Source organism: Thalassophryne amazonica, chromosome 5 (assembly GCF_902500255.1).
Source record: "Thalassophryne amazonica chromosome 5, fThaAma1.1, whole genome shotgun sequence".
In the NCBI taxonomy this organism is placed as follows: Eukaryota; Metazoa; Chordata; class Actinopteri; order Batrachoidiformes; family Batrachoididae; genus Thalassophryne; species Thalassophryne amazonica.
This window is the reverse complement of record NC_047107.1, coordinates 42932773-42959131: the sequence shown is the minus strand read 5'-3', so window position 1 is coordinate 42959131 and position 26359 is coordinate 42932773. Positions and strand designations below refer to the sequence as shown.

Here is a 26359-nt window from a genome sequence, read left to right as displayed (position 1 = left end):
TAACTGCACATGTGTGTCTTTTTTTCATGAAAATATGTTATTAAGGATCACATATTACACTTTAGTCAGGCCTTTAAAATAGTTTCGTGGACTCTTGCTCTCTATGTTGTCAGTGGTTGAGATAGTTGCTGTAGGCATCTAAAAATGCTCCTAATCGGGTGAAACCTGATAGAAATCTCTTTGTGGTGTGTCGGTGATGTATGTATGTACAAAATAAAACAAAACACTACTCCAGGTATGTTTTTGACGAGAATATAACATAACTTTGTTACAAGCTCAAATGTTGATGTTGCGTGATAAAGGCCTTTTAATAATAACTCACGTAAAGAAATAATGGCAAAACTCACATGCAAGTAAAAAAAAAAAAAACCAAAAAAACCCCAAAACGATTAATCGAAAAAAAAATAATCGACCGATGAACTGATTACTAAAATAATCGTTAGTTGCAGCCCTAGTGTTTAGGCTGAAATAAAATATGACTTTCCTAAAAAATCAAAGTCTGGATTTCAAAAAAGAAGAGAAAAAAGGCCAGGGAAAGAAAACTAAATAAGGGAAAGCAGCTGCTAACCAAATTATTTGAAAAGAGAGGTGAGCTTGAAAGCTAGCTATATTGAGTTGGGGGGTCTGGGGGACCAAATTGCACCATTTTCTAAAGAAATGGTGCAATTTGGTGCATTCCTGTGCATTTTAACAGACGGGAATGCACCAAATTGCACCATTTTTCTAGAAAGTGGTGCAATTTGGTCCCCCAGACTCCCCAACTCAATATTGCTCCCCCAACTTTAAAAAGGGTTCTGACTCCCAGGTGTGATCCAAGGTATACATGATGTAGACCTGGTTTGACTACGCATTAGAAATTTGGTGTTTGCGTTAATAAAAAAAGAACATAGTGTGTGTGTGTGTGTGGGGGGGGGGGGGGGGGGGGTGTCTTCAATATGGCTAGTACCTAGGGCCCAGAATTTGGTGCTACGCCCCTGTTCATTACTGAACATTTTTTCAATGATGTACTTAAGAGGCAGGGGTGACAATAATTCTGAACAGGACTGGTTGTAATGTCCATACTACTGTGATACTGCCACTTAATTTTGTGACTGTAGTGTGCTCCTGCCTTAGGTGTATATATATTGCTTTCACCTTGTATATTTTAGCATCTTCTTGAATCATTTATTTTCTAGCTCATTCTGTTTGTCTACAATATCCACATTTTACTTGAGGGATCAATGAAGGCTTATTAAATGGTAAATGGATTGCATTTATATAGCGCTTTTCCATCTGCATCAAATGCTCCAAGCACTTTACAATGATGCCTCACATTCACCCATTCACACAAACACACACACACACACACACACACACACACCGACCGATGTGAGGGTGCTGCCATGCAAGACGCTCACTACACACCAGGAGCAACTGGGGATTTAGGACCTTTCCCAAAGGCCGATAGTGAGTTTCCAGTCAGGCTGGGGTTTGAACCGAGGATCCTCTGGTCTCAAGCCCAAAGCTTAACCACGAGACCATCACCTCCCATCTCCCATTATTGCAGCTTAAAACACACTAACGTAACCCTGTGTTCTCCACCATATAATCAAACTGCCCTCACAGTGGAGCTGTACAGACATGATTGTCAATTTCTTTGCCCTTAGTGCTGCTATTTTGTTGTCACAAGTGTTCAGGGCAAATACAACCCCTGGCAAAAATTATGGAATCACCGGCCTCGGAGGATGTTCATTCAGTTGTTTAATTTTGTAGAAAAAAAGCAGATCACAGACATGACACAAAACTAAAGTCATTTCAAATGGCTACTTTCTGGCTTTAAGAAACACTAAGAAATCAAGAAAAAAAAAAAATTGTGGCAGTCAGTAACGGTTACTTTTTTAGACCAAGCAGAGGGAAAAAAAATATGGACTCACTCAATTCTGGGGAATAAATTATGGAATCACCCTGTAAATTTTCATCCCCAAAACTAACACCTACATCAAATCAGATCTGCTCGTTAGTCTGCATCTAAAAAGGAGTGATCACACCTTGGAGAGCTGTTGCACCAAGTGGACTGACATGAATCATGGCTCCAACACGAGAGATGTCAATTGAAACAAAGGAGAGGATTATCAAACTCTTAAAAGAGGGTAAATCATCACGCAATGTTGCAAAAGATGTTGGTTGTTCACAGTCAGCTGTGTCTAAACTCTGGACCAAATACAAACAACATGGGAAGGTTGTTAAAGGCAAACATACTGGTAGACCAAGGAAGACATCAAAGCGTCAAGACAGAAAACTTAAAGCAATATGTCTCAAAAATTGAAAATGCACAACAAAACAAATGAGGAACGAATGGGAGGAAACTGGAGTCAACGTCTGTGACCGAACTGTAAGAAACCGCCTAAAGGAAATGGGATTTACATACAGAAAAGCTAAATGAAAGCCATCATTAACACCTAAAGAGAAAAAAACAAGGTTACAATGGGCTAAGGAAAAGCAATCGTGGACTGTGGATGACTGGATGAAAGTCATATTCAGTGATGAATCTCGAATGTGCATTGGGCAAGGTGATGATGCTGGAACTTTTGTTTGGTGCCGTTCCAATGAGATTTATAAAGATGACTGCCTGAAGAGAACATGTAAATTTCCACAGTCATTGATGATATGGGGCTGCATGTCAGGTAAAGGCACTGGGGAGATGGCTGTCATCACATCATCAATAAATGCACAAGTTTACGTTGATATTTTGGACACTTTTCTTATCCCATCAATTGAAAGGATGTTTGGGGATGATGAAATCATTTTTCAAGATGATAATGCATCTTGCCATAGAGCAAAAACTGTGAAAACATTCCTTGCAAAAACACACATAGGGTCAATGTCATGGCCCGCAAATAGGCCGGATCTTAATCCAATTGAAAATCTTTGGTGGAAGTTGAAGAAAATGGTCCATGACAAGGCTCCAACCTGCAAAGCTGATCTGGCAACAGCAATCAGAGAAAGTTGGAGCCAGATTGATGAAGAGTACTGTTTGTCACTCATTAAGTCCATGCCTCAGAGACTGCAAGCTGTTATAAAAGCCAGAGGTGGTGCAACAAAATACTAGTGATGTGTTGGAGCGTTCTTTTGTTTTTCATGATTCCATAATTTTTTCCTCAGAATTGAGTGATTCCATATTTTTTTCCCTGCTTGGTCTAAAAAAGTAACCGTTACTGACTGCCACAATTTTTTTTCCTGATTTCTTATAGTGTTTCTTAAAGCCAGAAAGTTGCCATTTGAAATGACTTTAGTTTTGTGTCATGTCTGTGATCTGCTTTTTTTATACAAATTAAACAACTGAATGAACATCCTCCTAGACCGGTGATTCCATAATTTTTGCCAGGGGTTGTATGTTTAAACAAAAAGTCTAGTGTGAAAAGTGACTGAGGTCCATTTGGTACACACAAAGAAACCAGTCTGAACACCCAAGCAGTAACATACATACGCAACATGATGCTGTGTCTACATCTATGATATGGTGACAATTAACCAAATTTCACTTCAGTATTATCAGCCTTGCAGAATTATAATTTGGACATTTCTAAAATTAATGCTGATATAGGGCTCAACTTTCATGTTAGAAGTGATTTGTAGATGCAGCATTATGCTTATTTATGCATTTAAAAATCCTCTTCAGCCTAGGCAAAATTATAATCCTTTTTTTTTTTTTTTTTTTTTACAAACTTCATGTCTTGACAGTAGCAACGCTCCCATTTAAGTCAAAATGGGAATTGGCCCGTAATTCATGCAGATACAGTTTGTCCACAGTAGGTTCTGTGATGAATGATATGTACACAACTTGATCATCGGTCTTATCAGACAGTTTCACCGTGCAGCAAAGTACAGAAGAGTTGGGAAAGAGAGTAATAAATACTGCAAATTTTAAATTTGACTTTAAATTTCTAAAGCCTGGTTCACACGACAGGATTTTAAAATTATCTTTAGGTTTCCAAAACCTGAGAGACCACACATGTGAAGATAAAAAAATCATGGCTCTAACAAGTTTGGTCGTACAGTGTATGGTGTCCATCCACACAGTAATAACAACAACACCACACACGAACATTTACAGTTCAGACAGGAAATCTCGCAAAAATCTCTCGAGATTAAACGTGACTTCAGAGTAAACAAACGGAGGTACTTTGTGGACTATTTAAAACAGAGGGAATAAACGATACAAAAAGAAAAAGACAAGGCCTTCTTTAAAGAAGTGGAGACAGCGCGACCACCGGACCTTCTGGTAAGTCAGAACAGCTGTTTTGATTTTATTTTCCACTCCGTATGTCCATCACCTCGCTTTCTGATTGGCTGCACGTCACATTCAGCAGGCTGTGAGCTCATTTGTGGTCGGAGGACACAACACACGCTGCGATATCGGGCCAAAAAAACCAACATGTTGAATATCCCCGATTTGCGATCGGAGCGTTCCTGACGCTCCGAGCAGATCAGAGCGCTCTGAACACACCTCATACGGCAGGAATAGCTGATAAGATTATCTTTGACGTTATCACGATTGTCGGGGTGTCCTTAAGATTGTCGGAAGGGGAAGATCGGGTCCGATATCGGCCTAATTATCCTGCCGTGTGAACCCGGCTTAAGGTATCAGGTCAGTATCAATTAATTCTCTTTTTGGTATGAGAAGAGAAAAATAACTAACTGTTCATGTGAAAGAGTTCCTCATTTCTCGAGCTGCTTACACTGCCTCTGAAAGCCTGGATCTGTAGCATGTCCGGAAAGTATTCACAGCGCTTCACTTTTTCCACATTTTGTTATGTTACAGCCTTATTCCAAAATGAATGCAGTTAAATTTTTCCCCTCAAAATTCTACACACAATATCCCATAATGACAATATGAAAAAGTTTTCTCAGTTTTTAGATTTTTGCAAACTTATTAAAAACTACAGCACCATGCTCATACAGCACAGGCCTCCACCAACATTACTTTACAATTTCACAAATTGTTACCTTGGAAAAAAATTTCAAGGTCAAAGTCTTGTTAGAAGTGGCTTATCATAAGCTAAAATATACTACAAAATATAGATCAAAAGGGCTTTTCAATGTTAAAAAGATTTAAATACCCACGAAATCCGCAATGCAGATCGGATACGGTTCAAACTTAGTCTATTCATTGAGAGTGCCAGTTTGCATTTCATTCACTGTTTCGCAGTTGTGAATCTCGTGCCATCTCATGGCCCATGACTCATGTGAGAGATCAGTTTCAGCAGAGTTCCAGTTCAGGGCACAATGTAAACACACCTCATGAAGTATGGACAACAAGACAACATCAGGGCACAGCAGAAGACTAGTCAGGATTGAGGGAAAGATGAATGCAGCAATGTACAGAGACATCCTGGATGAAAACCTGCTCCACAGCGCTCTTGACCTCAGACTGGGGAGACAATTCATCCTTCAGCAGGACAATGACCCTAAGGACACAGCCAAGATATCAAAGAAGTGGCTTCAGGACAACTGTGAATGTCCTTGAGTGGTCCAGCCAGAGCCCAGACCTGAATCTGATTGAACATGTCTGGAGAGATCTGAAAATGACTGTGCACCAACGCTCCCCATCCATCCTGATGGAGCTTGAGAGGTGCTGCAAAGAGGAATGGGCAAAACTGCCCAAAGATAGGTGCAACCAAGCATGTGACATCATGTTCAAGAAGACTTGAGGCTGTAATTGCTGCCAAATGTGCATCAACAAAGTATCGAGCAAAGGGTGTGAATACTTATGTACGGGTGATTTGTTTTTTATTTTTAATAAATTTGCAAAAATTTCAAAAATATACTTTTTCATGTAAAATTAATTTACTCCAGTTTGGAATAAGGCTGTAACATAAAAAGTGGAAAATGTGAAGTGCTGTGAATACTTTCCAGATGAACCAAATATTACATTTTTACTATGCTGTTAATTTTGTACTTATTATATTTAATTGTGGAACCTCTTTCTATTTACATGCACATCTTTGTCTGCTGATGGTGCAATAATTTGGACATCATTTCCTCTGACAACAGCTGCTATATTAATAAATGCTGTTTTTTCAGCATGCAAGGTGCGAATGTCCAGTGGAAAGGAAAGGAACTGTGACACAACATGAAGTTCTGAAAATGCTGTAATTACCCAACACATCAGTGAAGTGGCCAGCAGGGTATCATTTTCACTAGCATGTGTATTTGTGGACAAGATAAATCAAAAAAGGCGTGATGGATTTCTTCCAAATTGGGTGGGAATGTTACTTGGATAGGCAGCACGGTGGGTTAGTGGTTATCTCTGTTGCCTCACAGCAAGAAGGCTGTGGGATTGCCTTCCACCTGGGGCCTTTCTTTGTGGAGTTCCCATGTTCTCCCCCTGTTTGTGTGGGTTCCCTCTGGGTGCTCTGGCTTCCTCACACAACCAAAGACATGCAGGTTAAGTAAACTGGAAGCTTTAAAATTGACTGTGGGTGTGAATGTATATGTATCCTTTCTTTGTGGAGTTTCCATGTCCTCCCCGTGTTTGCATCCTATTCAACAAGACTTGAGGCTGTAATTGCTGCCAAAGGTACGTCAACAAAGTATTGAGCAAAGGGTGTGAATACTTATGTACGTTTGATTTCTGTTTTTTTTTTTTTTTTAATACATTTGCAAAAAAACAAACTCATTTTTATGTTGAATTTTCAGGGAAAAATGAATTTACTCCATGGTGGAATAAGGTTGTAACAAAAAAAAATGTGGAAAAAGTGAAGCACTGTGAATACTTTCCAGATGCACTGTACATAAGGGAATGCCGCTGACCTGGAAAGTAACCTTATCCTAGAGGATCCGGTTCTGCAATAGAGGCCAGGGAGCCTCAGTTTAAAGGCAGTCAGAGACATGAACTTCCTTTCTAGATACATCAGATATGGTGCACAGACTTTGCCTGATAAGCAGCACATGAGGAAACGTTGACCTCAACACAGGGACCCTTTAGGGTTAACATGTCCTGAGGCAGGGTAATGCAACGTCCACAATCCCTTCAATCAACTCCAAGTTATGGAGTTGAATGAAGCAGCTCTCAGTTTAAAAGGCATTGGTTGTATCTCATTATGGATAAATGTTATTAATACTCCCGTCACACATGGCCACAATCACGCAACGCAGAGTGGCATCAGAATGATGAATCGGCGCGCATCGGAAAACGTCAGGTTCCAGTTCCAAAACGTTCTGATAGCCATCTGCGAGAGTCCACACAGTTGGTCAAAATCGGCCAGCGGCCCCAAGTGTGATGCACGTTCCAAAACGTCCGGGTGGCTAGATGTCCCATCTCGACGGCGGTCCATGTGCAGTCTGAGCACCATCTGACCGCAATTTACATCTTCTGATGGTGGCAAAATAGGATCTGAAACGATTTGAGCACATATGAGGGAAACTCGAGATGCATCTGGCACAGCAAAGCCTGCTGGTATGACCTGCACGTGCCATGAATAATAATGTCTATCCCCGCTCCCCGGAGCACAAAGGAACTGTTGAAATGTATGTGGTAAGCTTCATCATGATAATAATTATGAATTATTATCATGAACAGTGAATGTGAACTGCGGCTATCAAACCGAAAGCACCGTGCGCTACTGCGCTCACGCTGTCGCAAATTTGAACAGGCTGTTATATCCACAGTAGACCTTACAGTAAAGATATTTGTCTATTCCTTCCCATAGGCGATGTAAATAATGTGAACTACTGTCTCCATCATATCTGTATATGAATACATCTGCCACCGCCCTGCGCACACGCTTAGTGGCTCATGCAGCGTTATGCACACACACGCACACACACACACACAGCTGAGTGATAATTTCAGCCACGCACATGTGCGTGGGGTATACATGCACGTGCGCCATGCACACACACACACGCGCGCACGTGCGTGTGAGGAACACAGCGATCCCTCCCAGATTTACCATCCAGACATTTGAACATCGGGCAGTCTTCAGCGCATTTTATGACCATCTGACAGCAGTCTGTATCATCTAAACTGTTGTCTACATGCGTTGTGGATGATATCGTGCAGGTGTGGACAAGGTAATCTGGATGCGTTCTGACACTGCTGACCATGCTTCTCTTCCTCCCGACTGCATTGGATTATGGCAACATTTGCTGTGTCGGGCTGGTTCCTGCACATTCTTGCTATGTGTGACGGGGGCTTAAGATTCCAGTCACTGGATGGAAAACCCACCCCAAAGCAGTGGATGCAACGGCTGACAAGTCACTTCACAGCATGTGCTGGAGCCATGCTTTGCCCCATCTGCACGCAGATTTCTGCTTTTTTGATATCCCCCCCCCAAAAAAATGGGATCACATGGCTCGCTCCATGGTTCCACCACGAATGACTGCCTTCGCGGTCTTCATCAGTCAGCGAGGCTCGTGTCAATAACTCATTGTTCTGACCTCTTATGTGTCAAAAAGCCACATCAACACAATGTTTAAAACAGTCCCCAATATTTTTCTATGGTGTGAACTGTGGATTAATCGCAAAGGTTACATAATTGTGATTTTGTGTCATGGTGACTTGATTTTAAAGTCATTAAAACAATCACGGTCTGTTCAGAAGAAATGCTGCAGCTCCACAGCAGATTAGTTTGTTTACGAGACTGTTTACAATAAAAGTATAAAACTGTGGTCCTGTCCATAATTTTTCATTTAAAAAGTCTAACCCATCAATCCCATCCATCCATCCATCTTCTACCGCTTAGTCCAATTAAGGGTCGCGGGGGGCTGGAGCCTATCCCAGCAGTCATAGGGCGTGAGGCGGGGTACACCCAGGACAGGACGCCAGTCTGTCGCAGGGCCACAAATAGACAAACAAACACAGAGACACCCACACGCACACCTAAGGACAATTTCAAAGATTCCAATCCACCTAACCCGCATGTCTTTGGATGTGGGAGGAAACCTGAGCACCCGGAGGAAACCCACGCAAACACGGGGAGAACATGCAAACTCCACACAGAAAGGCCACGGGAATTGAACCCATGACCTTCTCGCTGTGAAGCAACAGTGCTAACCACTAAGCCACCGTGCTGTCACCCATTAATTCCCGGAAACAAAAATTATTATTTATCTTTGAATATTGTTACTTGTTGTAACCAACTAACCCTTCAAACCATGTTTTTTTGACCGACCCTGGCCCTCGAATCCCATAAAAATCTGTAAACCAATAAATCCAATAACTACGGCCTTAGTTGAAGTTACCATCATGGTTAGTTTATAGGCTTTACCCACAAAAATATATGAATAATAAAATAAAATAAAATAATAAATAAAAACAAGATGGAGGGTCATCATGCAATCTAAACATAAAGGAATACAGATAAATGTCAACACACAAGAAGCCTAGGTAATTGCTTTCTTTTAGTGTTATAGTGTCTGTCCTCCTGAGGGCAACTGAATGCTCTGCCAGCTCTTTTTGTTTTATTTATTGCTTATATCTATCATGCCCACAGTGACAAAAAAGAACTTTGGGGAAGAAGCATGAACCATGTCTGGCTGTCAGTTGAGATGGCGTTGGCATGCAGCAGTGAAGAAGTAACAATACGCTGTCACTCTGAAGAGCATATGTGGCCCTGAGTGGTGAGACATCTTTAAGACTAAACCTCAAGACGTGCTGCTCTTGACAAAACTAGATACTAAAAAGTGTCTCCACCTGGAAGGGCTTCCCTCTGTTCTTGTGCTCACCTCCTCAATGTAGCTCTCCATAAAAGAACCACGAAACATGGCAGCCATCCAGTCGCAGCTGGAGATGAGCAGAGGCTTGTGGGCCGGGAGGCAGCCATCGTCCACTCGGAACACCACATCTAAAACCGGGGTGGGAAAAGAGCATTCATCTCATGGAGTGCCACAGAAGCCCAAGCTACAGAGGGGGAAAGACAGACAAGGCAGACATCCAGACAGACACGCACAGAAGGTCAGACAGACACACACAGAGACATAGACACAGGCACAGAGAGATAAATTGACAAAAAGACAGAACAGCTTTTGACAGAGTAAGGAAAGGAGAGCAGATGTAGGATAGAAGGTCATCAAGCAATTTCTGTAGGATCTAACACTCTGGTAGAGAACATCAGCTGGGGAAAACATGACCTTCAATTTAAACCTCAATTTCTAACTCAAGGCCCATTCACACTGTGACGTGAAGTGTCTGACACTGCCTGATGTAACAGATTCTCAAAAATCTCTGTAAAACCTTGGAGAAGGCTCACTCCAGGGGTCCAAATTCCTGTCTTTAAAGCAGGTCGACATAGCTCAGAAATGGGCAAAGTTTGGCAACGGTCGACTAATTTACCATTGGACATAGTTAAACCATCAGCATCGGACAACGGGTGCATGGCGGAGCTGATCGTCGACATAATTCTGTGATTTCATCACTTGCTACTGGTGCATCAACAAGACAAGTTCTACATAATCCGCATTTCTTTACATTTCTACATCTTTCTTCATGCCCAAGAGATCCAGAGGAGGTGCTGCATATACAACCCCTGGCAAAAATTACGGAATCACCGGCCTCGGAGGATGTTCATTCAGTTGTTTAATTTTGTAGAAAAAAGCAGATCACAGACATGAAACAAAACTAAAGTCATTTCAAATGGCAACTTTCTGGCTTTAAGAAACACTATAAGAAATCAGGAAAAAAATTGTGGCAGTCAGTAATGGTTACTTTTTTAGACCAAGCAGAGGGAAAAAAATATGGACTCACTCAATTCTGAGGAAAAAAAATATGGAATCACCCTGTAAGTTTTCATCCCCAAAACTAACACCTGCATCAAATCAGATCTGCTCGTTAGTCTGCATCTAAAAAGGAGTGATCACACCTTGGAGAGCTGTTGCACCAAGTGGACTGACATGAATCATGGCTCCAACACGAGAGATGTCAGTTGAAACAAAGGAGAGGATTATCAAACTCTTAAAAGAGGGTAAATCATCACGCAATGTTGCAAAAGATGTTGGTTGTTCACAGTCAGCTGTGTCTAAACTCTGGACCAAATACAAACAACATGGGAAGGTTGTTAAAGGCAAACATACTGGTAGACCAAGGAAGACATCAAAGCGTCAAGACAGAAAACTTAAAGCAATATGTCTCAAAAATCGAAAATGCACAACAAAACAAATGAGGAATGAATGGGAGGAAACTGGAGTCAACGTCTGTGACCGAACTGTAAGAAACCGCCTAAAGGAAATGGGATTTACATACAGAAAAGCTAAACAAAAGCCATCATTAACACCTAAACAGAAAAAAACAAGGTTACAGTGGGCTAAGGAAAAGCAATCGTGGACTGTGGATGACTGGATGAAAGTCATATTCAGTGATGAATCTCGAATCTGCATTGGGCAAGGTGATGATGCTGGAACTTTTGTTTGGTGCCGTTCCAATGAGATTTATAAAGATGACTGCCTGAAGAGAACATGTAAATTTCCACAGTCATTGATGATATGGGGCTGCATGTCAGGTAAAGGCAGTGGGGAGATGGCTGTCATTACATCATCAATAAATGCACAAGTTTACGTTAATATTTTGGACACTTTTCTTATCCCATCAATTGAAAGGATGTTTGGGGATGATGAAATCATTTTTCAAGATGATAATGCATCTTGCCAATCAGAGAAAGTTGGAGCCAGATTGATGAAGAGTACTGTTTGTCACTCATTAAGTCCATGCCTCAGAGACTGCAAGCTGTTATAAAAGCCAGAGGTGGTGCAACAAAATACTAGTGATGTGTTGGAGCATTCTTTTGTTTTTCATGATTCCATAATTTTTTCCTCAGAATTGAGTGATTCCATATTTTTTCCCTCTGCTTGGTCTAAAAAAGTAACCGTTACTGACTGCCACAATTTTTTTTTTCTCCCTAATTTCTTATAGTGTTTCTTAAAGCCAGAAAGTTGCCATTTGAAATGACTTTAGTTTTGTGTCATGTCTGTGATCTGCTTTTTTTCTACAAAATTAAACAACTGAATAAACATCCTCCGAGGCCAGTGATTCCATAACTTTTGCCAGGGGTTGTAGTTAAGCCTCTGATGCTGGCCAACAGAGGCTGGCAGAGGGGCACGGCATTCTAGCGGAAGTTAAGTAGTGGTAACAGAACTCAACTCTTGCCAGTATTTTAGCATGAATGAAGATTTTAAGCATGTTAAAAAAAAATTTCTGAACCCACGACAAACATCAGCTTTGCCCAACTGACATCAATTTAGCTCCTGTGGAGTCCGGCGGACATCAGCCCTGGTCAACAATGAGCCATAATGGGCCATAAGGAAAAGCAAATTCGTTCATAAAATTGTTCAAACAAATTTATTTATCAATAGAATTTCTGGTCAGCAATTTGTTGGAGAACAATTCCCATGATTATAAACAGGAAGACAAGAGGAATTATCAGGATAGAATGTAGGACAAGAGATAGCAGATGTCAGGCACTGGCTGCAAAATGCTGTAACAACATGCAGAAACACACACACACAAAACAGCTTCAGGGGACAGATGATGTTAGATACACATGAGACACTGGAAACAGACAAGTATGAACACGACAACACAACACAGCCATCAACTCTTTTGATGACTTAAAGAAGGGCTTCAAAAATATATAAACATTAAACAAAATAAATATTTTCTAACAATTATCCAAGTGCACAATGCAAAATATGTAAAAATCCAGTGTAGTCAAATGTACATAATGTGTACATTTACAGCAATGTGCAGCGCAAAGTCTTCTGCATCTTTCTTCATCAGCTTCTATAAGTCATTCATGATACAACCCCTGGCAAAAATTATGGAATCACCGGCCTCTGAGGATGTTCATTCAGTTGTTTAATTTGTAGAAAAAAAGCAGATCACAGACATGACACAAAACTAAAGTAATTTCAAATGGCAACTTTCTGGCTTTAAGAAACACTATAAGAAATCAGGAAAAAAAAATTGTGGCAGTCAGTAACGGTTACTTTTTAGACCAAGCAGAGGGAAAAAAATATGGACTCACTCAATTCTGAGGAAAAAATTATGGAATCATGAAAAACAAAAGAACGCTCCAACACATCACTAGTGTTTTGTTGCACCACCTCTGGCTTTTATAACAGCTTGCAGTCTCTGAGGCATGGACTTAATGAGTGACAAACAGTACTCTTCATCAATCCGGCTCCAACTTTCTCTGATTGCTGTTGCCAGATCAGCTTTGCAGGTTGGAGCCTTGTCATGGACCATTTTCTTCAACTTCCACCAAAGATTTTCAATTGGATTAAGATCCGGACTATTTGCAGGCCATGACATTGACCTTATGTGTCTTTTTGCAAGGAATGTTTTCACAGTTTTTGTTCTATGGCAAGATGCATTATCATCTTGAAAAATTATTTCATCATCCCCAAACATCCTTTCAATTGATGGGATAAGAAAAGTGTCCAAAATATCAACGTAAACTTGTGCATTTATTGATGATGTGATGACAGCCATCTCCCCAGTGCCTTTACCTGACATGCAGCCCCATATCATCAATGACTGGAAATTTACATGTTCTCTTCAGGCAGTCATCTTTATAAATCTCATTGGAACGGCACCAAACAAAAGTTCCAGCATCATCACCTTGCCCAATGCAGATTCGAGATTCATCACTGAATATGACTTTCATCCAGTCATCCACAGTCCACGATTGCTTTTCCTTAGCCCATTGTAACCTTGTTTTTTCTGTTTAGGTGTTAATAATGGCTTTCGTTTAGCTTTTCTGTATGTAAATCCCATTTCCTTTAGGTGGTTTCTTACAGTTCGGTCACAGACGTTGACTCCAGTTTCCTCCCATTCGTTCCTCATTTGTTTTGTTATGCATTTTAGATTTTTGAGACATATTGCTTTATGTTTTCTGTCTTGACGTTTTGATGTCTTCCTTGGTCTACCAGTATGTTTGCCTTTAACAACCTTCCCATGTTTGTATTTGGTCCAGAGTTTAGACACAGCTGACTGTGAACAACCAACATCTTTTGCAACATTGCGTGATGATTTACCCTCTTTTAAGAGTTTGATAATCCTCTCCTTTGTTTCAATTGACATCTCTCGTGTTGGAGCCATGATTCATGTTAGTCCACTTGGTGCAACAGCTCTCCAAGGTGTGATCACTCCTTTTTAGATGCAGACTAACGAGCAGATCTGATTTGATGCTGTTGTTAGTTTTGGGGATGAAAATTTACAGGGTGATTCCATAATTTATTCCTCAGACTTGAGTGATTCCATATTTTTTTCCCTCTGCTTGGTCTAAAAAAGTAACCGTTACTGACTGCCACAATTATTTTTCCTGATTTTTTTATAGTGTTTCTTAAAGCCAGAAAGTTGCCATTTGAAATGACTTTAGTTTTGTGTCATGTCTGTGATCTGCTTTTTTTCTACAAAATTAAACAACTGAATGAACATCCTCCAAGGCTGGTGATTCCATAATTATTGCCAGGGGTTGTATTTTGACCTGCCCATGCACATAGTTGCACATAAACTAATACATCCATGGAGAACATATGCATTGCAATGACTAATGTTTTTGAAAGTACTGAAGGCATGAAAGTATTTGCACAATGGTTTACCAGCAAAGGTCCCTTTATTGAGGCACTCCTTAATGCGGTTGGCTCTACGGACATGGAAAGCTTTGGTGATCTCCTGGTTCATGAAACTCTCTCTGTTCAGAACGTTGGCCACCATCATTCTCAGATCAAAGACCTCTAAAAGCTCTGCAATGGTAGCCACCTGCATCAAGTCCCGCCGACCTTCGTCAAGGCTGCCGGTGTACAGATACTGAAGCACGGCCTAAAACCGGAAGAAACCAAGAAATCAAATGAAGTCATTTATGTTATGAAGATTCCAGAAAATGTGAAAACAACATATTGACTGTTAGCTTTCTACAGCAGGCTATAACATTAACATACAAAACATTAAAGATATTTGGCTCAAATTATTTGGCTTGTTGTTTCACTGAAGGCCTTCATTGTGTGAAGGGCCTTGCAGCAGCATTGTTGTGATGTGGCGCTATACAAATAAAATTAATTGAATTGAAGGCCATTACCTTGAAAGGTTCTTCTTGTATGAGTGCATCCATGGCTACCACAGTCATGAGTCGTGGCTTTCCAGTCATAGGGTCATCAACATGCTCCAGACACAGGCTAAGGAACCCTCTACCCCATCCTGAAAGTGCACAACCAGTCCCCATTACTCCCAGGGTATACTGGGCTCTAGAGGGAAGGGCATTATCACTCTGGGAAGTCCTCAGGGACCCCTGCTGGAGCAGCTGGGGTTGATTCAGACCATGCACCCCTCCATCTACCCCATCTTTGTCTATGTCCAGACTCTTGGTGCGCCCAGCTTGTTCCTTGGCTCCTCGCCTGCTTTGCTCATCTTCTTCTCCATTGTCCAAGTATTCCTTTTTTCCCCATTCCTCTCCTCGTGACTCCATATAAGAACCATCTACATCAAGGGTAAAGAGATCATAGAACTTGGAGCAGGAAGTAGCCAGATAGACTTTGTGTGCAAAGATACGGGTCGCTCCACTCTGCAGGAGGAAAAGGACATCTGCACACAATGGCTGGCAAAATAAGGAGTCAGGGCCTTCACAGTCTGTGGGAGGAGGGTCTGGGATACCTACAATGGGCCGTGGGGGGCGAGGAGGTAGGAATGGTGCCTGAAGAAGGGGTCTCTGGACTTTTTTCAGGTGGGATTTCCAGAATTGCAGGTGACGACGGGAAATGAGAGCAGCTCGGATGGCATTGTCAAAGACATCTTTGACTCCAAATTGGGCAACAATGCTGGTTTCATAGTAGGGAATTCCAAGTTCCTTTGCTACCTCATGGCCTCTCTCTGGAGGAAGAATATCCGTAGGTTTGATGGGTCTGTGCATTCAGAAGATATAATGAAGTTAATAATGGCAATATTTCAATAAAGTTTAGCAAGTATGAACATTTCAGAAAACTTCATAAAGTAGATAGCGTACCTACATTTCAGACAATATGTCACAGACATGTTGCTATTATTGTATTATTGATTATCAACTGACTGTGTGAAGCAACTCCAACTACTTAATATCTATGTTCCTTTGAAATTTAGCAGGGTCTCACTTGGCTAGAGGTCGTCTTGCACGGTTTACTGCATCCAGGTCAGCGTAGCGCAGATCCAGCTGGCAACCAACAAGGATGATGGGGGTCCGGGGACAGAAGTGCTTGATCTCTGGGAACCACATGGTACGAACATGGCGCAAAGAATTTGGGTTTGCCAGAGAGAAGCAAAGGACCACTACATCAGATCTATGGTAAAAGGAGAGAGATAATTGATCAAAGATATGGTGAAAATATACAGGTATAACTGAAACTGAAGTACAAGCAAGAGACATTACACAGTCTTTGTGTGGACATACTGTAATGACAATGCAACATAAGGGAAAACTGGCCAATCCAGAGTCACTGAACATATTGTCGGTTTATGTTCAAAACAGGCAATATGTTAACTGAACACGTTTTTCCCAACTGCTACAAAACATTGTGGGCAAAGGGTCAGTGCTATTTAGCAAAATAAAAAGTTTGTGTCACTTGCTTCCACAATGGGGATAGGTGTTTGTGTACGTGGGGCTTCTTTGCGCATGAGTGTGAGGGCCAAGCAACATGTTTGTGCAGGCAGACTACAGTGATTACAGCTGCTGACATTTATGTGACCAGTTTGTGTCTGTTTCTAGGTAATGTTTGATTGAAATCTGTGGTACAAACACTGATCATTAACAGAGCAACAATCAACAATTCTTAAATGATCTACGTTTTCAAAACACAGGGACCCAACAGCATCTTCCATTAACTTTCAAGCCAGGGCTGGGCGGTATGACCTAAAATTGATATTGTGATATACAACCCCAGTTCCAATGAAGTTGGGACATTGTGTAAAATGTAAATAAAAACAAAATACAATGATTTTCAAATATTCTTTAACCTATATTCAAATGAATACACCACAAAGACAAGATGTTTAATGTTCAAACTGATAAACTTTATTGTTTTTGTGCAAATATTTGCTCATTTTGAAATGGATGCCTGCAACACATTTCAAAAAAGTTGGGACGGGGCAACAAAAGACTGGGAAAGTTGATCAATGCTCAAAGAACACCTAATTGGAAACAGGTGAGTGTCATGATTAGGGATGGGTATCGAGAACCGGTTCCTTTCGGGTATCGTTAAGAAATGATTCGATCCACCGACATCAATAAGCTTTGTGCTTAACAATTCTGTTATTGGTCCTTCAGAGTGGCCGTTGTTTTGGGGGTGTTTGTCAGGAAAATGATAATTTCTCTACACTGATTACAGACGCTGCAGTGGGTCCGTGATCAACTTTTCTGCAGCGCGGCTTTGCTCTGAACCTTGAACCAATCAAAGCAGTGGTTCTCAGATTGAAGCAATGCTTCGATCTGTTGCTTCATTTATACATTCTTTCTTAAAACCCTAAAGTGCATACGTCTGTGAGTATTATTTACCTTTTCTATGTTAAACCGACCTGTTATGGTCTTCTGAAACAGTTGATAGATGTATTTTATAACTTAAAAACGGGAGCGATGCTAACGTGTTAGCATGTCTATGGCATTTTCAATGTTAAAAGTTAGCATTACGCAGCTCCAGCTGTCATCACGTTTGGGTGCATTTGTTTTCAAATTGTAATATTTCTTAAATTTATTTTTGTTTATATATTAACAATCTAATGATTATTATATACAATTTTAGAGAAAGAGACAAAAAGAACCCGAATAGAAACACAACAGAAAATATATAATAGCAACTAACAATGAACATAAATAAATAAATACAGAAATAAATAAGTGCTTCCTGTGAACACCGAGTGACTCTTACACCTCCATTTCATCCCTGTCTTATTTAAGTTTGATGACAGTTTGTTTCGGTCAAACCATATTTTCAATGTGTTAATTTCTTAGTGATTTCCTCCAGAACTATCTGCCAAACTAGAAAACTGCTGCATCCTATAAAAGCAGAATACTACTAGAATGAATCTGTATAAGGAAAGTTGTTTGTTTTTTTTCCCTCACTAAATGGATGCTGTACTCACTGCAGTTTATCATCTGGAACAGTCCCAGATTGCATTTCACAGCTTCTAGAATTCAAACATTTTCGTTCAGGTGGTGTTGGGGGGTAATTTTGGGTTTCAGATTTTTTTGTTTTTCACCACTTTCATCCCTGAATATGTCAATCGTGAGTCACGTTTGTGTGGATTAAAGTTACTAACTGGGACTCCTGTCTTGTTGCAAGAAAGAAACGAGAATCGTCCTCCGTTCTGTTCACACAGCTCCAAACGTTGCACGGCTCTCTGATGAGTCAAGTTAGAACGATAGAATCCAGTCTGAATTAATAATTTCAAAGCGAAACACCGTTTTGTTTATTGTTATTTATGTCCAGAGATCAAGGGTACAGTGACCAATTTCATATTTATTTACTTTAAGACTCAATGAAATACATAGAAAACCTGTAAAGCCTACTTTTAGTACAAAATTCACAAGGAATCGATAGGGAATCGGAACGATAAGCAGAATCGATAATGGCATCGATATCGATAAAATCTTATCAATACCCATCCCTAGTCATGATTGGGTATAAAAGGAGCATCCCCAAAAGGCTCAGTCATTTACAAGTAAAGATGGGGTGAGGATCACCACTTTGTGAACAGCTGCATGAAAAAAATAGTCCAACAGTTTAAGAACAATGTTTCTCAACATTCAATTGCAAAAAATTAGGGATTCCAGCATCTACAGTCCATAAAATAATCAGAAGATTCAGAGAATCTGGAGAACTTTCTACACTTAAGCGGCAAGGCCGAAAGCCAACACTGAATGCCCGTGACCTTCGATCCCTCAGGTGGCACTGCATTAAAAACCGACATCATTGTGTAAAGGATCTTATCGTGTGGGCTCAGGAACACTTAAGAAAACCATTGTCAGTTAACACAGTTCGTCACTACATCTACAAGTGCAAGTTAAAACGCTACCATGCAAAGCGAAAGCAACATCCAGAAATGCTGTCGCCTTCTCTGGGCCCAAGCTCATTTGAAATAGACAGATGCAAAGTGGAAAAGTGTGCTGTGGTCTGATGAGTCCACATTTCAAATTGTTTTTGGAAATCATCAACGACGTGTCCTCCGGACAAAAGAGGGAAAAGACCATCCAGATTGTTACCATTGCAAAGTTCAAAAGCCAGCATCTGTGATGGTATGAGGGTGTGTTAGTGCTCATGGCATGGGCAACTTACACATCTGTGACGGCACCGTCAATGCTGAAAGGTACATTCAGGTTTTGGAGCAACACAAGCTGCCATCCAAGCAATGTCTTTTTCAGGGACGTCCCTGCTTATTTCAGCAAGACAATGCCAAGCCACATTCTGCATGTGTTACAACAGTGTAGCTTCGTAGTAAAAGAGAGCGGGTACTAGACTGACCTGCCTGCAGTCCAGACCTGTTGCCCATTGAAAATGTGTGGCGCATTATGAAGTGCAAAATACGACAACGGAGACCCCGGAGTGTTAACAACTGAAGTCGTACATCAAACAAGAATGGGAAAGAATTAAACCTACAAAGCTTCAACAATTAGTGTCCTCAGTTCCCAAACGCTTATTGAGTGTTATTAGAAGGAAAGGTGATGTAACACAGTGGTAAATATACCACTGTCCCAGCTTTTTGAAATGTGTTGCAGTTATCCCTTTCAAAATGAGCAAATATTTGCACAAAAACAATAAAGTTTATCAGTTTGAACATTAAATATCTTGTCTTTGTGGTGTATCCAATTGAATATAGGTGGAAGAGGATTTGCAAATCATTGTATTCTGTTTTTATTTACATTTTACACAACGTCCCAACTTCATTGGAATTGGGGTTGTAAATTGAATCCTTTCATGGTAACAGTATATATCGTGATATAAACTTAAGAGTAAAAATTCTAAAGGAAGTGGTTCTGAATAGGTTATATACAGTAGTGTTCAGAATATTACAAGTAGTAGTGCTATGTAACTAAAAAGATTAATCCAGGTTTTGAGTATATTTCTTATTGGTACATGGGAAGCAAGGTACCAGTAGATTTTCACAAATTCAACAAGACCAAGCATTCATGAGATGCACACTCTTAAGGCTATGAAATTGGGCTATTAGTAAAAAAAGTAGAAAAGGGGGTGTTCACAATAATAGCGTCTGCTGTTGACGCTACAAGCTCAAAACTATTATGTTCAAACTGCTTTTTTAGCAATCCTGTGAATCACTAAACTAGTATTTAGTTGTATAACCACAGTTTTTCATGATGTCTTCACATCTGCGAGGCATTAATTTTGTTGGTTCGGAACCAAGATTTTGCACGTTTACTCGTGTGCTTGGGGTCATTGTCTTGTTGAAACACCCATTTCAAGGACATGTCCTCTTCAGCATAAGGCAACATGACCTCTTCAAGTATTTTGACATATCCAAACTGATCCACGATACCTGGTATGCGATATATAGGCCCAACACCATAGTAGGAGAAACATGCCCATATCATGATGCTTGCACCACCATGCTTCCCTGTCTTCACTGTGAACTGTGGCTTGAATTCAGAGTTTAGGGGTCGTCTCAAACTGTCTGCGGCCCTTGGACCCAAAAAGAACAATTTTACTCTCATCAGTCCACAAAATATTCCTCCAGTATCTCTTTAGGCCAGTTGATGTGTTCTTTGGCAAATTGTAACCTCTTATGCACATCTTTTATTTAACAGAGGGACTTTGCGGGGGATTCTTGCAAATAAATTAGCTTCACACAGGCATCTTCTAACTGTCACAGCACGTACAGGTAACTCCAGACTGTCTTTGATCATCCTGGAGCTGATCAATGGGTGAGCCTTTGCCATTCTGGTTATTCTTCTATCCATTTTGATGGTTGTTTTCCGTTTTCTTCCATGCGTCTTTTTTTTTTGTCCATTTTAAAGCACTGGAGATCATTGTCGATGAACAGCCTGTAATTTTTTGCAGCTGCATATAAGTTTTCCCCTCTCCAATCAACTTTTTAATCAAACTACGCTGTTCTTCTGAACAATGTCTTGAACGTCCCATTTTCCTCAGGCTTTCAAAGAGAAAAGCATGTTCAACAGGTGCTGGCTTCATCCTTAAATAGGGGACACCTGATTTACACCTGTTTGTTCCACAAAATTGACGAACTCACTGACTGAATGCCACACTACTATTATTGTGAACAACCCCTTTTCTACTTTTTTTACTAATAGCCCAATTTCATAGTCTTAAGAGTGTGCATATCATGAATGCTTGGTCTTGTTGGATTTGTGACAATCTACTGAATCTACTCGTACCTTGTTTCCCATGTAAGAAAAAGAAATATACTCAAAACCTGGATTAATCTTTTTAGTCACATAGCACTATTATTCTGAACACTACTGTGTGTGTATATATATATATATATATATATATATATATTGTACATGTTGCCTGGAAGCCCTGTGATAGACTAGCCTCTTGTCCAGAGTGTACCAGTGTACCCTGCCTCACCCCCCGTGAACCTTAATTGGAGTAAACAGGTACAGAAAATGGACTGACGGATATTGCCTGGAAAAAAAATAAATCTGTGTTTTGCCTTTTCTGCCAGAGAGACTAATGAACTATATAGATTACTATATAGATGTATAGATAACTTGTCCTGTTAACATCAAAGAAAGTATGCAGCACTTAATTAAATGTACTGTATGGCCATTAATGTTACTGAGCTTAAAGTTATGCATTTTGACATCAACAATGACCTCCTAAACTTTCTCAGGTTTGCCAGCATTTATAGCTGACATATGACGAAACGGAATAGTTGCTGGCCTGTTTGTGTGTGATGGTGGTGTTAAGACATCACATTCAATATACAGCAGGCAACAAATTAAAGGTGTTGGTCTGGTGGACTAAGGCTGTAACAGCCTGAGGCTAAGTCTTCAACTGGAGGCATAAACACCAGCCTTCCAAAAGATATTTCTACATTGTTTTTAATGATGTGGAGAAAAGCACAGCCTTAACACACCAGCATCAACACTTTGGTGTAAAAACAGGGCTGAGACCCTTTAACCAGCGGCCAAATACTGTGAATTACATCAGTTTTATCTTTATTAGTCAGGACAGAATTGTATAACTAAAATATAAATTAATTCCTTCCAAGAAGGACAGGTTTTTCTACATCTATGTTGGTACATTGACTTTACTCACAATCTACTGAACAGAATTCATCAAACCTCATGGAGAGACTGGATGGAACCTGGATCTGAAACCATTACATGTCAGTTTGTACTGTAGATATCAGCATTCACAAAGCATGAAGCCAGGCGGCATTAAAATGCTTTTGTTTTGGCATCGCACAACTGGGAGTTTTGAAGCTAATGTAAGAATGCACCCTATCAAGTGTCCTTCTGGTATAGAATAATGTTAGACTGATTTACAGTGACCCTTTCCTCTCTGGGATGAGTAGCTCCACAACACAGCATGAAAGGATGTAAATTATGCAGCACACATGTATAAAAGCATCTGCCTGACCTATTTACTGAGCAAAGACTGGCACTATAAAATAAGTACTGTTTATAATGCAGTTTATTTTACCTGTTATCCTTTACAAATTAATGCTACAATTGAAAGTACAAAAAAGTCAGACTTCACAACAAGGTGATTCCACTTGTCTTAATGGAGTTTCATGTCTCAGGAAGTATAGAATATTGAAATATTTTACATCATTGTGCCCTTCTTAATTTACATTAAAAAAAAGCATGTTAGTGTCAATTGACCACTTCAACAGTTTGAGGAAAAGGGACCTGATCAACTCCAGCTGAATGATTTGTGATGGCACATACAGTAGTACTACATCAAAGTTGATGCAGGGAGAATTTTCTGCAGTGTCTGCAAAGAGAGACTGTTGCACAGTTGGTCTTCACTTTCACTAATGGAATCTCTAGAAAACTCCTCCCCATTAGACACAATATACATTTGCACACCATTACATGAGAGAACATGGACATACATTCACACATTTCGAGAAGCACTCTTTCAAACAGATCATGACCACGGGCTCACATAGCTTCAGGGCATGTCACGTGTGAGTCTTTACCCTAAAAGACATTAAGGGCCCCTTCACACATAGTGCAAAGTGTGGATGAAGTGCACACTTAGTGTGCATGATGCAGGAATCGTGTGCAAACCGTGTAATGTCGTCCCTGTCACCAACGCCTCGTACACCTGTTTCTACAGCTATTTGGGCACACAAGCACCTGAAAGACAGAGTGTGCGCTGTGCGAACCCATCACACTGTCTCGCGGCAGGTGCCGACCAAAACCCAGGTGATACGCATGAATATCTAACACCGCTCGCATGGCACTTAGAAAATATGTGGTCAGTCGCACTCTTGGCATGACAAGAGACTGCATGCAATCACTGTCGTACTGCTGTGAAATTTGTCTAAGTTTCCCACAAGTGTGACTTTGCAAACACACACCGACACGTGGGTGTATGCTCCACTCACAGGAGGCATGGCTTCCGACAGAAGTAACTGTGGTGATCTGTTGTTCTGGACATTCCAGCTGGACAACACCTACTGTGTTTGGACAGTTATGGACTAACAACTGTCCACTAATGTCTAATTGCTGTATTTATGTGGACATAAATAAAAACATATATCGCTGTGGTGGTGACAAGCTGCAGCAAGCAAGCGCGCACAGAGCAGACACTGACAGCCCCCCAGGTTGGAACGGACCGTCAAATCAGAACATGCAGCGGGCAACCCGACCGTCATGTCACTCACGTGAGCTCTGTTCCATAAGACACACGTGACAGGCAGAACAGGCGCGCGGACAACTGGATGCTCCTGACCAGTAGATGTGGACATGATCAGAGCACACTGCTTCTCATTCATGTCATTTCATGACTGTATGTCTGTGACCATGGGTCATCACCAGAGGAACAGGCGGTTCATATTTGTATTCCTCGCTTGATGAATGCGGTGTTTTTATATGGTGTGGGATTTTAATTTTTTTGTAACAATTCCATGTCCTTCCTCATGTGAGGCAGCTTCCCACAGCTTTCAAAGAACAGCTTCGTAGCTCAGTGGTAAAGTCTCTGGCTGGGAATCAGAAGTTTTGAACGGCGCAAGTTCATGTCCCGGGTGGTGTATTTTTTTCTTTTTTTTTTTTAATTATTCCACATAAGCGGCGTGATGTGGTCCCACAGGTACCGGCTGGTTTTTACTTCTTCCATCTAAGCGGTGCCATGTGGTGCAACTGGCACTGTTCCTGCTCAAAGGACACCGGCGCATGCAAGAACTCTCGCACTAGGTTCGTGCACGCCTGCCTCTCGGTGCGATGTTTCGTGAGCTAATTTTGAACTGTTTCGCTGTTTTCGTCCAAAAGTTGGCCAAACTTTGCAATATGTGTGAAGGGGCCCTAAGATTTGCAAACTCTGCATGATCATTTACATCAGTGGTCTCCAAACTATTCCAGAAAGGGCCGAGAGGGTGCAGGTTTTCTTTGCAGCCAGTGACTCCAGCAGGTGATTTCACTGATGAACTCATCCCACCTGCTCCAAGTGATGTTAATCAGTGAAATCACCTGCTGGAGTCACTGGCTGCAAGGAAAACCTGCGCCCTCTCGGCCCTTTCTGGAATAGTTTGGAGACCACTGATTTACATGGTTGGTTTCCGGTTCAAACCCCATCCCTGTCACATTTCTCCAAGTAATGTGGAGTTGCGTCAGGAAGGGCATCCCGCAACACAGCTGAGATCTACTGTGTCGACCCTGAATGAAAACAAAGGAGCAGTCAAAAGGACTTACTATGGCCAGCAGAGTTTGTATTGACCAAAGACACTGAAGAGACATGCCATGGTCTCCATGGTTGCCACGAAGTATGATGTTGCACCTGACAAACGCATTAGAGTCTACAAGGCTGGAGTACACGAAAAATATTGCACAGACCGCCCAACTGACACTGAATGACCGGGGCTTTTCATTTTATAAAGCACAAAATGAGTTCCTTGCCAGCTGATGTCCGCAGAGTTCGTCACAAATTTCTGTGCGTGTTTAAAACTGAGTGGAGAGACTGCAACAAAGAAGGCAATAACAAAACCAAACCCAACCACCCAAGAAGACTGAATAAGAATTATGGAGGGAATCTCAACAATGGAAAAGATGACACATAATCTTAGATTGAAAAGTGATAAATATGTCAAACAGTGGAGAAAATAGACTTAATTTTCAAGTGGCACACACAAGAGCGCAGATACACTTGTGTAAACAACATATGTAAAACAGTATTTTAATTATCCAGACTGCTTGCTGTATTGTTTCTGTATGTCTGTTCTATTTAAAAATCAATAAAAACAACGTTATTAAAAAAAACTGAGTGGAGAGCTTTGTCTTCGACTTTTCCTGTGGCTGATTGTTCATTCTGGGCTTCTGCTGTGGTGTCAATTCAGCACAAGCAGACATGGAGCACGGCTGTCACCAAAAGCATGTCAGAGAAGTAATCTGCACCCAGTTACTGTCATGATGATAACCTGTAGCATTAACTAACTAACAAGCTGTGTCACGTGGCAGACAAAAAGAGCTAAATATTAAATCCATTTTCCATGTTTCTGTACAGTGCATATTCAGATTGGATTACACGTGCGTGTGCTCATTTTTTTTCCCCCCCACTGCCGTGCGCTTGACAGCACTTGTATGAAAACACCTCGCATGGAACACTTATATAAATAGGTACCTTAAGTTCATTGTGGACTCACCATAAGGGACACTAAGTCATCAGTCCATTATGTGGCTAGGACAACTACTTATTCTCACATTCACAACGAGGGTCAATTTAGAGTCACCAGAAATCCAGATTATCTCTAACTCTGTAATTTAGCCTGATTAAGACCAGCGTAAGGTCTTGTACCATTGCCTACAGCAATTTAAAACCACTTAAAAATAAGCATCAACACATAATTGGCTGGAATTACTGTGCGTTGTACTGTATGTGTGTATATCTGGGGGATCCAAAAAAGTAAAAGGTCATCAAAAGAATGGATGTTATCACACATCTTAAGTAGAAACAGATACATAAATTAAATTGAAAAATAACTTTAAATTAATGTATGTTATATTGTTGAGACCGAATACGTCTGCACATTTTCAGACCGACACCGCAGACACCAAACCTTCTGTTGAACAAAGTGTGTCACGTTCTTGGTATTGTCGAACAATCTTGTGATTTGAGCTATAATGTTAACAAATGCCTGTTGAGTGGAGGAGACGGTTTGAACGGCACAGTGTCAAGGGTACAAGGAGGGAGATAGTGGGGAGGATTACACAAGAGGGAA

The 26359-nt window shown here is 40.8% G+C and overlaps 1 protein-coding gene across 3 annotated transcripts in view; it reads right to left on the bottom strand.

Moving 5' to 3' along the window:
• rhobtb4 (Rho related BTB domain containing 4) overlaps positions 1-26359 on the bottom strand; it is a 193352-nt gene that overhangs the window by 15621 nt on the left and 151372 nt on the right. For all 3 annotated transcript variants that reach the window (XM_034170073.1, XM_034170072.1, XM_034170071.1), the window contains 4 exons: positions 16099-16284; positions 15054-15873; positions 14578-14797; positions 9709-9827 (listed from right to left, as the gene is read on the bottom strand). In XM_034170073.1, coding sequence (XP_034025964.1) covers positions 9709-9827; positions 14578-14797; positions 15054-15873; positions 16099-16284 — 1345 coding nt within the window. The remainder of the gene's footprint in view (positions 1-9708; positions 9828-14577; positions 14798-15053; positions 15874-16098; positions 16285-26359) is intronic.